At 36.2% G+C, this 13,183-nt stretch overlaps 1 protein-coding gene across 2 annotated transcripts in view; it reads left to right on the top strand.

The window, feature by feature from the left end:
• Positions 1-13,183, top strand: part of NAALADL2 (N-acetylated alpha-linked acidic dipeptidase like 2) — a 1,087,900-nt gene that overhangs the window by 395,020 nt on the left and 679,697 nt on the right. For both annotated transcript variants that reach the window (XM_059391522.1, XM_059391521.1), the window contains one exon: positions 5,352-5,853. In XM_059391522.1, coding sequence (XP_059247505.1) covers positions 5,360-5,853 — 494 coding nt within the window. In that variant the 5' untranslated portion in view covers positions 5,352-5,359. The remainder of the gene's footprint in view (positions 1-5,351; positions 5,854-13,183) is intronic.

The following is a 13,183-nucleotide window of genomic DNA, read 5'->3' as shown; positions in this document are numbered from 1 at the left end:
CACTGAGCCACCCAGGCGCCCCGCTACAGATATTTCTATTTAAGGAAATGTAACAAGCTTCTATGACCTGGTCTACACCTTAAGTATGGTTGACCCTTGTAGAACTCCAGTTTGAACTGCACCAGTCCCCTTATACATGGGTTTCCCCCCTGCCCCCCAAATACAGTGTAGTACTGGAAATGTATCTTCTCTTCCTTGAGATTTTCTTTCTTTCTTTCTTTCTTTCTTTCTTTCTTTCTTTCTTTCTTTCTTATTTTCTTTCTTTCTTTCTAAGATTTTATTTGTTTATTTGACAGAGAGAGACAGAGAAGGAACAGAAGCAGGGGGAGTAGGAAAGGGAGAAGCAGGCTTCCCACCAAGCAGGGAGCCCAATGCAGGGCTCAATCTCAGGACCCTAGGATGGTGACCTGAGCTGAAGGCAGACGCTTAATGACTAAGCCCTCCAGGTACCCCCCTCCCCTTGAGATTTTCTTAAGGATACTTTCTTTTCTCTGGCTTACTTTAAGAATACAGTATATCCTACATCTAACATACAAAATATGTGTTCCTTGACTGTTATTGGTAAGAATTCTAGACAGCAGTCAGTTATTGGTTAAGTTTGGAGGGGGTCAAAAGTTGTACATGGATTTTCAGCTGTTTGTGAGGTTGGCACCTCTAACCCCACATTGTTCAAGGGTCAACTATATATATCTTTTAGAGAAAGAGTCATGTGACAGATTCTAAAATCTACTGTATGTAGTTTTTTAAATTATTCAAATAGACCTAGGGGTAAAATAATATGACAGTATAAATTAAGTGAATATCAGTAATAGAAAATATATGAAGTTTGAATAGCCTAATTATATGATCATATCTAAGACATGCTGATTTTGCTGAAAATTTCTTTTTATAATATATCTTTTCTATTATAGTTGAGAATTTGAAGTTCTGGTAAAAACACTGTTATATTTTCTACTTACCTCAGAGAATAGTTTATTTTATTTTATTTTACTTATTTTTATAGATTTATTTATTTTAGAGAGAGAGTGTGAGAGAGGGAATGAGAGTGAGGGAGAGAAGCAGACATCCTGTTGAACATGGAGCTGACTCCAGGGTCCCCAGGTTTTGATGTGGGGGAGTGATCTCACAACCTCGAGGTCATGACCTGAGTGGAAATCAAGAGTCCAACACTAAGCCACCCAGGTGCCCAGAGCATAGCTATTTTAAGGAAAGCTGCATTCTCTGTAGCGTGGATAAAATAATTTATGCTGACTCGAAATTGAATAATAGTACTTTCATTCAGTAGTTCAGAATTTGGGCTTATTTTTGAAGCATTTATTTTAGAAAAAGTGAAACAAAACTCTCAAGGCAGGGATTTATATGTATTTTTCCAAAAAAGCTATACTATATTCCTCAAAGCAAGGTAGTTTTAAGGATAAATGGTTTTCTAAATTTATATTATATATATATATATATATATATATATATATATATATAGAACATGTATATAATATATATGTAACTTGTTTTGCCATATAAATGGTTAAAATGCTTCATTGTTTATGTTCTCACATACTTATTTCCTTGGAAGTTTTCCTGAAATACTGTGGAAGTTGTTTCATCAAATGGCTCCATTTACCTTTGACCCAGTTACTGTTCTCCTAGAAGAGAGAATTTAGGATAAATTTATAAATATGTAATGGGTTCAGAAGCGGTAGTAAAGGTGTCAGGCAGATCCCCAGCATGGTGAGGACTTCATATCTGTATCTGCATTACATTCTAATTGATGGTTCTGTCTGATGTTTGAAAAGCGTTAAATTGCTGATGTACGTGTGATGGAATGCCTATTGTCAGGCTAGAAATGAAAACTCTGCCTCATCACTGCAGTTGGTTTTTAAATGATTTGTGGAGAAATGACTTTGAATGTTTGTATTAGAGGTCATAATTAGAGATCTCGTGTTTCCGTAGTAACTCCTGTGTGCCAAGTCTTCCTTGAGCATAAACCATGGTCTACAGTTTAATTTTTCAAACAACCTTTAAAGATAGAGACTCTGATTCATTAAAATGAAAAGCAGGAGAAATCTAAGAAACCACTTTGGGACAGTATCTAAATAAATTAATCAATAATGCATAAAGAGAACACTTAAAGAAGTAAACATCATAATACCATGGCCAGATAGCTGGGATTTATTGATGGTTAAGCTAAATAAGAAAAAATTGACTAGTGTACAAAATTGCAGTATTTTATAATATATGTTAAAATAGGTTGAATTGTGGGGTATTTAATATTACATTACTGCCAACTTATTAATCTCATATTTTTATAAAACCACAAATCATTTAAAGAAAAATGTACCTGAACATCACTTTTCTTAGTCTAAAGAATAATTCACCTCTGGATCTCAGTTTCCTCTTCTGCTTTAGGAATTTTCCTCTTATGTGTATGGATTTTAGCAAGTCTTTATTTCTGCTACTTTCAAGTTTTTCCTATCCTCCAGTATTTTCTTTTACCATTAAAAAAAAAAAAATTAACCAAGTGTGATTTGGAGCCTTCCTCTACCATTTAATAAATTATCACCTGAAGTAGATGAATAACTATTACTAAACCCAATTATTACTCTCTTTTTCTTTCTGTCTTGGTATGACTGAATATTCAAAGGTTGTGCTTCCTTGAATCATTTTGGAAACTAGGCTAAGCTAAAGGGATCAAGGGAGGCTCAATGGGAGATGGCCTGAAAAATCATTCCAGAGGCTATTATGACATATAGTATCAAATAAACACCTCATGATAACAGTTGGTGTGTCATGCAGTGTTTTTCTCTTTTGTCTCTACATATAGACTAAATGTAAACAACTAAATCACAACTAGCATATATATGTATGAATGTCCATGGTGAATATCATAAACCTACCCCTCTCCATGATGTCTTACAGACCCATATAATTTCTTCTGCATTACTAAATTCATTTTTTCCAACAATCCTGCCTAATCCTTTCTCCTCTAATACTCGGGATGTTGCTTCTAAATATAGCCTATGCAACACTCAATGTATGTTTTAGGTGCACCGTCTTAATCTAATGAAAACATTATGAAGTTTATATTATTACCATGCCCATTTCATAGATGAAGACCATAGGCTGCACAGAAGCTAAGCCTTTTGCCCAAAGTCACGCTTTCCTAGCTTTTTTCTCTGAATCTCTGGCCCATGCATTCCTTCTTTGGAATGCTGGTAGTTCTGGATTTTTTTAAGTGCCCATGCTCTCTTCATTCTCATTCCTCTGTGTGTTTGTAAATCTTCCCCTTCCTGATTGTCATCCTTTTACCCACCCTGGCCATCCCTAGTTCACTCTTCCTCCTTTGCCAGAAGTATCTCAGAGATCACTTTCTTGGGGAACATTTTCCCATAGTCTATGCTACAGCCAGCGACCCCTGAGTCTCCCTGGCACTGGGCATTTTTTATTTAACATATAAGTTCGTTCATGCATTTATCTCTTATTGAATAGTTCTTTACTTGAGGACTAAGGACCCATTTATATTTGTTTTCATTGCCTATCCCAGAACCTGTCATGCATTACTTCTTGTTATTGAGTCAACTCTGGGTAAGAATGAATCCTATATTATGAGGTAGCAGAAGAGATATCTAGACAGAATTATAGTTTTTATTGTTTAAGATGAATATTTAATTATGTTTGAATTCTCTGAAAAGTTCAGAACGTTTTAATTAACATGGACCTATGCAAACCCAGATTAGGGTTGTATATACCCATGATTCTGTGTGTGATGCCACTCCCTTTCATGAAGTCCCTGTTTGTATCTTTTTATTAGAGTTTATTTAATTACTGGCCCTAAGGCAGTTAGATAATCAGTTGTCTGTTGAGCTCTGTTCTTCACCCACCACAGTGGGATGCATAGAAAAACCATAAAACATAGCGAGGGACCTTAGAATCCAGCTGGGATGACAAATCTAATACACAGAAAATTTAAGTATAAATACTCCTAATCTGTAGCCATAATACACCAGTGGGTTACTGAATACAGACTAAAGACCACTTGTGGTTAATTAGCCCAGTTAGCTTAATACCACTCTGCAGGATATAACAAACTGTCATCCAAAACTGTGTAGGGGAGAAAATCTCCATCTGCCACTCCTCTAGCAAGGTTATGAAATCAAGCTCTCCTAGCTGGCATAAGGCTTCCCTTTTTGGATGGATGCCATCACAGACTTTGATTTAAAGTTCAGTGATCCAGGCCAATTCATGTCACTAGGTTCACAGAACATTTGGTCTTCTGTGGTAGCCTTAAAGTTTCCAGTCCTTTTGATAACTCATGACGAGGTAACCATACCATATTTTGCTTCTTGTATTTCAATAGTGTTCCTATCCATTGAGTTTTTATTTCTGTTCTACCCTGAATATCTTTTTAAATATAGCTCTTATAAATCATCCCAGAGTCTTTTTTTTTCTTCTTTCACTTACTAAACCACAGCTTTATTGCTTCTGCCCTTAGTTTTCCTTAAAAGTGATTTTGACAATGTGTAAGCTTAAATTTTGCCTTCATTATAATATATTATCCTCAATGCACTTGTACTGACTTTTTTTAGTCTCCTGAGCTTCAAAGGAATGATTGTGTGTATGTCAATTTTATGTTTTCTCATAGTTTCTCCAAGGATCTTCTACTTTATGCTACTTTTATTTTTTTTTTGTCTTTTCTTCCTATTGTAAACATCAACAGCAAAACAGAAGATTAAATAATTAATGAATATATGGTTTTTCTATAGGGACAATATATTTCTCCTGATTATAATCACTAAAATTTTATGGGCATCTAATTTGGATTGCTGTTTTCTTTTGTTTTCACCATGGTGATTTTCATTATTATTTGTTTTGTCAACCTTAAAAGTAAACAGTCAATTATTTTATCTGCAAATGGTTTTTTTCTTGAATAGCAGAGGAATTGCAATTCAGGACCTACAAACTTTGGCAAACCATAGGAAAGTTTGGAGATCAGTGGAGAGAACTGTTGCTTTACTGAGTAAAAGAAAGATGTGAGCGCTGCTTTGAATGAAAAGTCAATTGAAGCAAAGTGAGAGTTCAGTGGTGATGAGTTCTGGTTGGCTGAGTTGTTGTATTTTCTTACTTGCTAGGCTTGTTGCCCAACAGAGAGAAAATTTTCCTTTCTCCTGCTGGCGTAATAAAGTAAGCTTCTTCGAGTTGGGAATGTAAGATATGTTTCTTTCTGTTGGGATGTGTCATTGGCTGAGGGCAAGGTATGAGATCTCCCCCTTCTGATCTCCCCACTCCAATTTAAATGAGTCTCTTTTATTTTATTTTACAGCTTATTTTAAGAAAACATGCTTCCCTTATTTTCACAGGTAAAAAGATGGCCTATCAGAAGGTGAATGCAGATCAAAGAGCACCAGGGCATTCACAGTACTTAGACAATGATGACCTTCAAGCCACTGCCCTAGACTTAGAATGGGACATGGAAAAGGAACTGGAGGAGCCTGGTTTTGACCAGTTCCAACTAGATAGTGCTGAGAATCAGAACCTGGAGAATCCAGAGACTGCAGATCTCAATCTTGATTCCATTCAACCAGCAACTTCACCCAAAGGAAGGTTTCAGAGACTTCAAGAAGAGTCTGACTATGTTACCCGTTACACAAGATCTGCACCAAAGAGCAACCCCTGCAACTTCTGCCGCCTTTTAAAAGTACTTTGCACAGCCATCGTTTTATTTATTTTGGGGATTTTGATAGGCTATTATGCACATAAAAAATGTCCTTCAAATGCTACATCTTCAGCAACGCTTGATCTTCAGTTATACCAAGAGATTCTCGAGACAATCCAAGCAGAAGATATTAAAAAGTCTTTCAGGTAAGTGGAGAAGAAATGGATGTTGGTGGGATGCATTTCCTGGGAAAGATATCTCACAGGAAGTATTGAGTTTATGATTTTGCCATGGTTTAAGATTAGTCCAGCAAGCTGAGCAACAAAGCTTACCAAAATACCCTTCACAGAGAGGGTGCACATTTCAAATTTATGATACTATAATATGAATTTATGATGCTGTTTTATTAATTGATTATAAGAACCACAACTACTGTGGAGACTAAAATATTCCAGGCATTGCATATTATCCCTCTTGGGAAGCCCAGGTAGGCCAAATTGAGATGCAAAGACAGCTGGATATATGTGTAATAAAAACTAGGGCATTAGCCATATGATTGAAAATTTTAATGACACCAGAACAAAATAAACCTCATTTATGAGCTGAAGTAACTGTCTCTCATGGTTAAGAGCTAAGATAAACACAGGTAGTATTTGGTTTCCTGCATCCTTGGGCTTCTCAGTGAGCACTTTTTTTTTTTTTTTTTTTAAACATCGGGTTCCAAAAGTTTGTACATGACCTCTCTAGCCAGAATGTGTTGATTTTTAAGTTAAATGGCCAGAAAATATTCTTTAACCGGCATTATTCTGAGTTCTTGGGAAAAGTTTCACTATTGCCATATGACTAGTGGGTAACTTGAAACTTTTGTTGCATTGCAAAGGTTATCTTGAAACTTTGGTGAGTTGTTACATTTTTAATGAAATGAAGAATTGGAAAGCAGCTTTCCTGTGTATTTTCCATATGTGCCAAGAAAGGACAGTCCTAAGTGAATCATGGACATAGAGGCGTGAGAGGGATACTGCTTCCCCAGGATAGTCTTCCTATATTGCATGCACTCATTACTGCCAACATGTTAGCATATGTGCATTTTTAGGGATCTTCTAAGGGAACATAACCACTGAAAATGTATCATTGAATCTATGTGCTGGAATATCATGTGTATTGATGTTGGTGAGTTATTATTTTCTTCCTAAAGATCACATCTGAATGACTAATGCCAATTTGTTTGCTGTACCCTTCTGTGTCTGCTATTCATTGTTGCATAAACAGGTAATACGCAGATAAGACTTTCCATGATATTTCCCTATGTAAAATTGTTTATATAGAATTGAGCTGAGAGCTATCCCATTATCTTATAAAGAGTAATTGTAACAGTCATGCTCTAACAGACAACAGAAAACTCTCTGAATATTTAAAGCAGAGGGCACTGAAAGGAGAGAAATTACTCCATCAAAGATAAAAATCTGAGAGGGCATAGTGAGGCAGCCCAAAGAAAAGAAGCCATTACTAAGCCTAGGCTGAAGAGACAAAGGGACTGGGGTAACTTGGTGGAAGCTGGAAATTTCTATATACACAAATGCGGGGGAGAAGATGTAGCTTCAGCTACTGAAGGCAAAGAGAAAGTAAGAAGTACCACAGCTTTTCCATTTCTGCTGTTCTGTAGCATCCTACTGGTTGTCCCACTGGCTGACCCCAGCAGGGTTACTGCGGACTGAGAGCCTGGGAAACTCTCTCTGAAGGGGTCAGCTCCCTGGAACAAGGGAAGTGGGAGAAGGGGTCTATATGCCTTTTGTGGACTAACCAGCCTACATATTTATTTTCTTTCTCTTGCTTTCTTTGCCTTATTTTTCCCCCAGCATTGCAGACAACTTCAAAAACTGATTTATGTCCTTTCTGCAAACACGCAGCTTATTTTAAAATTTTAAATATGTAATTAAATAAAAATATTCACTCATTTCCTCAGAATAGAAGTTGCATGACAGTAAGGCATATTTTCTCCTTTTAAACTTAAAAACCAATAATCTATCTATCTATCTATCTATCTATCTATATATATATGTATTTCAAAGCTAGCTACAAAAATATAACCACTAGCAGTTATATTACCAGGCAGTGTTCAGTGAGTCAGTGAGTGGTTGGATACATTCACAACTGCACTCCATCAGATAGCTGCATATTTTTCTTTATGGAGATAAGAGATTTTTCTTTAATCAATATTTTGGTACAAATATGTTTATAGCAACTTTCTCCAAATAGCATATTCCCATCCCAAAACTACCTTTTCCCTAATAGTCATGCTAACAACGTGCCTTATCACAAGTACTTGCATTTATTAAGTTACCTCAGCATTAACTCTGTATGTCACAGGTTCCTTCCTACTACTACTTTTCACAAATTTATGATCAGTTTTGAGCTCTTATTGGCAGACTGTTTGTTGTGCATCTGTTGCTCTCTCTCTTCTTTACTGGTTTCCCATCTCTGCTCATGCTCTAAGACTATGTCAGTTCTTTCCAAACATCCCAAAATTATGCAACATAAAAGATACTCTTTTTATAATAGATTATATTGCAGACTCCATGAGGGAGTGAACCAAATTTGCTCAGCCCTGTAATAGATTCCTATTGTAGACAGACATTAAATAAGTATTTTTCTAAGGGAAGAAATAAATGCCTGAATAAGTGAGAAACAGATCTGTATTTAATTGATCAATTATATTATGTATTTTGAAAATCACTTGACTTACCATTTGTATTTTTCATATTATACTCAAAACATTATTAATATAATTCCTACTTATATTATAAAATATATTTATGTTATATATAGTTACTCAGAGGATATGCTGTTTTCTTATTTTTTAAAAATGACAATTCATATCAAAACCAAAAACTATAAAAATGTTAAAGTACACTGTTGATGTCTCAGTTAAAGCTGAGGCTTGAAGACAATTGGTACTGTGTTTCTGATTAGGACCAGCATGCAGAACTTGGGGCTGGGGAGGGTAACATAATTCTCTGAGATGATCACCCGGTTTTACCCTATAAAAGGTTGAAGAGGCTAAGAAATAGAAAAGTGGATACAGAAGACTTTTTTTTTCTTTTCTTTCTTTCTTTCTTTCTTTTTTTTTTTAAGTTTTTGAGAGAGAGATGCTAGTGGTGTTAAGTCCCATTTCTTATCAAGGAGGAAGCTTCAAGTCCAGTGAAAAAGGGTTAAATATGACTACTTGGAAGAACTTGATAGCTGCCTCACAGAGTGCCGGAGTCCTACCTAAGAAATCTAAGTAAAAAGATAGACTGGTTAGTTGCTGATAGAAGTACAAAAGAAGAGGTTTTGGGTGGCCTATGGCAGTTTGCTTCTAGGGACTCTATCCAGGCAAACAGACAGACAGAAAATATGAATGTGAATGAATAGGAGGGAGAGAATCACTACGATTGTGCCTCCACCTGCTATTCATATGTTCTGATCCTGATCATCAGTATGATGGTAGTAGGAGATGGGACCTCTGGGAGGTGTTTAGGTCATGAACATATATTTCTCACAAATAAGACTAGTGATCTTATAAAAGGAGGCCCCACAGACCTCCCTAGTTCTTCTACCATGTGAGAACACAGTGAGGAGGTATTCTTTATGAACCAGGAAGAGGGACCTCACCAGCCACTAATCTGCTAGTGCTATCTATGATCTTAGACTTCCCAGTCTCCAGAGCTATCAGAAATGTTTATAAGCTAACCAGTCTGTGGTATTTTGTCACAGAAGCCCAAATGGACTAGGGGCTGGGGAGATGGGAGATGTGGAAGAGGGGCTATCTTACAGATATTTTCCAATAAAGCTTCCTGGATGGCTAAAAAGAACTTGTCAGGCAGAGCTAGAAGTATGGGGCTGTGGAATGAGTAAGTATCAGAGCTGGAGGAGAATATATTACCCACATCAAAGGATGGTGAGAAGTCCCCAGGAGTGGGACAAATGGATCTCCAAAGAACCCACAAGCCAGACTCAAGAGGAAAGGCCAGCTGACAATTCTAGCTAGATTCAGAAGGTACCATGCCATATATGAGGTATCTGTCAGGTGAGAACCTTTTGCTCCCTCTTTACCTATTCTCACTTGCCTCAGCCCTGAAGTTACAGACACACAAAGCAAAGAAGCTGGCTGCTCTCCTTTCTTTGACTTCAAGGCTTCCACTTTAAAGATGGTCAAAAGTGGGAACAAGTTCAAAATTCTGACTACTAAATGACAATGAACATTTTAATTACCCACTAGAGGAACTCAAGTCACATAATAGTCACCAGGGTTAATGGAGTTTTGTTTTGTTTTATTCTAGGAATAAGAAAAAGAAAAAAAAACTAGCCCCAATGAATAAATGTAAATGGAAGAGAAGGAAAGTACTTTATGATTCCATTCCCTGAGTTAAAAGTTATCTAATGTAGAGGATACACATGGGCTATTTTTATGTTCAGTATTATAGAAAAGTACATATATGAATGATCATAGAGAATCATTGATAGACATATTGACTGTATATCCTAATTTAAGAACCTAATTATCCCCTAATAAAGCTCACATAATACATTAACTTAAGCCAAGTACTTGGTATATTGGCCAAATAAAAGAAAACCAATCAGTTTAGTTACACTTGATCCTGTTTGTAGACATGCTCAAGATTAGCATAGGAATATGAAGACCATATTAGTGCATGTGTAAATGTATGTGTGTATATATTAATCTTCTGATTCTCTCGGTCCCTTCTGTCTATGTGTAACTTGTTGCTATTTGAAAAAAATGCCTGGGTGCCTGGGTGGCTCAGTTGGTTGAGTGATGGTCTTCGGCTCAGGTCATGATCCTGGAGCCCCAAGATCGAGTCCTGCATTGGGCTCCCTGCTCAGCTCTGCTTCTCTCTCCGACCCTCCCCACTGTCATGCTGTCTTCTCTCATTCTCTGTCTGTCTCAAATAAATAAATAAAACCTTAAAAAAAAAAAAAAGAAAGAATACCTTAACATTTAACATTATTGGTTTATCTCTTCCACAGAGCTTCTGTGTAAGCGAAGGGCTGTATTCAGATATATAGCAGATACATTCTGATGAGTCAGACTCAAAATAGGCCATTGAAAGTTGTTTCATTCTATGCTTTTGGTGTGTTGGAATAGTAACCACTTAGATGATGCCAGTTTATTGTAAGCATCACATGAGGAGGCTAGGCCCATCCAATGATCTGTGAATAGGAATTATTCACTTGATCAGGTCTTATTAATATAGACTCAGGATCTAGTCCATTCCAGGGACCTCAATAGCCATACTCCTCTGATTTTCACTGAAGTGTTGAAGCACTAAAGTAACTTAGCTCCATTTCCATCTTTACCACTTTTTGTTTGCTTTATTTTTTTTTTCTTGTCATAGCACCAGCTGCTCTATACCCCAGTATATGATTCTACTGTTCCTATTCCCCAGAATGAAATGTTATTTTGAGGACCAAAGGCAACTGTGGCCCTGCATCAAGTGTTTATCCTTGGTCTACTCAACTTTGGCCAGCTGAGGTGCTGGTCACCTTGTATAAAACACGTTAACCTAGAGCTGTTGAGAGAGCACTTTAACTCAGAAGAAGCTTCAATGTGGCAGGTCTAATGTTTTATGTATATTATATAATGAAGTCACTAAGCCTTTATCACATATTTATCATACGTATTGTCGAATGAATGACCTCTGTGTGTATGTGTTAAAGATCACAAGCACATTGCTTAGTAAAAGATGTTAACTTCAAACTTTAGTTACCAAATATAATACTATAATAATAAAACATTTGAAATGGATGAACTAAAGAAGTTTAGTATATTTTTGAATGCAGGAATGTGTTGACTTTTGACAGCTATAGAAGCTGTGAAATGGTGAGAAAGAAAACATGTGCTGTATCTTAATTATGCCTAACATGGCATTTTTTTTGTTCTTTTTTAAACGGAAAGAACATTATTGTTTTTCTTACTTACAAGTAAAATATGTAGAGAAAATTAGAATTAATAAAAAGCCACCCATATTCCTATCCCCCTCTTTCATCATTTTCTTTCTTTCCAATCAATAACCAAAATTGTATTATAATACATATATGCCTTTCATATCTACTTTAGAATTTTTTTAACCTACAATATATTTAGAACTATTTTTGATGCCAATAAAATAGATTTAAATCATTATATTAAAATGCTGCTGGTATTCTATTATACAGGTGTCATAAATTTATTGAACCTGTTTCCTATAAATGAACATTTAGGTTGTTTTTACAAACATTCTCTTTTTTAAAATTTAATTTAATTTAATTTTCAGTGTTCCAAAATTCATTGTTTATGCACCACACCCAGTTCTCCATGCAATACGTGCCCTCCTTAATACCCACCAGTAGAGTCACCCAACCCCCATCCCTCTCCCCTCCAAAACCCTCAGTTTGTTTCTCAGAGTCCACAGTTTCTCCCCACTGTCATGCTCCAATTTCGCCCAATTTCCCCCAATTCATGTCTTCTTTCCTTCTCCCAATGTCCTCTGTATTATTCCTTATGCTCCACAAGTAAGGGTTTCACTTACAATTGACTCTTTCTGCCTGACTTATTTCACTCAACATAATCTTGTACATATGCCTTTGCTTCTTTAATTATTCTTTTCTGATAGATTCCTGGAAACAAATCACAGATTCAGGGAGTTTAAATTTGTTTAGTTATTGGTTTTGTCTTGCCAAATTGCTTTTCAGAGCTGCCAAGCATCCAGTCCTTTATTTGTTTTGATAGGCCAAAAATAATGTTGACAAACTTTTTATATCTTAATTGACCATTTGCATTTCTTTTTGCATGTATAAACTACTTTTTTAAGAATTTTCCCCATGGGGGCACCTGGGTGGCTCAGTGGGTTAAGCCACTGCCTTCGGCTCAAGTCGTGATCCCAGGGTCCTGGGATCGAGTCCCGCATCAGGCTCTCTGCTCAGCGGGGAGCCTGCTGCTTCCTCTCTCTCCCTGCCTGCCTCTCGGCCTACTTGTGATCTCTCTCTGTCAATTAAATAAATCAATTCTTTAAAAAAAAATAGAATTTCCCCCATGGTCTTTATAGGTTCTTTCCATGGCCTTTACAAGTTGAGAAACTTAAAATAGTCTGTTACTTTATGTATGGTATCCCATCTTTCTGGATTTTATTTAGTAGACACATTCATTAACAAAATAAAATGAACAATAATCTGTCTGGTTTTATCTACTTTTAAATATCTGCATTATCTGGACGAGGCAATATTTTTCATCACTGTCTGGGTTGGTACAAGCAATTAAGTATGAATTATATGATGCTGGGAAATGATCTTTGCAAACATAACGAAAACACCTCATTTTTTTTTTTTTTTTAGTTGGTAATACACTCTTAAAAGTGTAGGAAATGTAAACTTTCTTCCGCCCTATCTTGATGAACAAGACCTTATCTGAAAACCTAGGGAGCATTCAATATTGTTTCATATACTTCATATTTTATTAATTACTTGATATACTACGTTGAAATGGATTCTCAAATCTAGTTT

This window comes from Mustela nigripes, chromosome 2 (assembly GCF_022355385.1).
Source record: "Mustela nigripes isolate SB6536 chromosome 2, MUSNIG.SB6536, whole genome shotgun sequence".
NCBI lineage: Eukaryota > Metazoa > Chordata > Mammalia > Carnivora > Mustelidae > Mustela > Mustela nigripes.
This window is presented reverse-complemented; position numbering and strand designations above follow the sequence as displayed.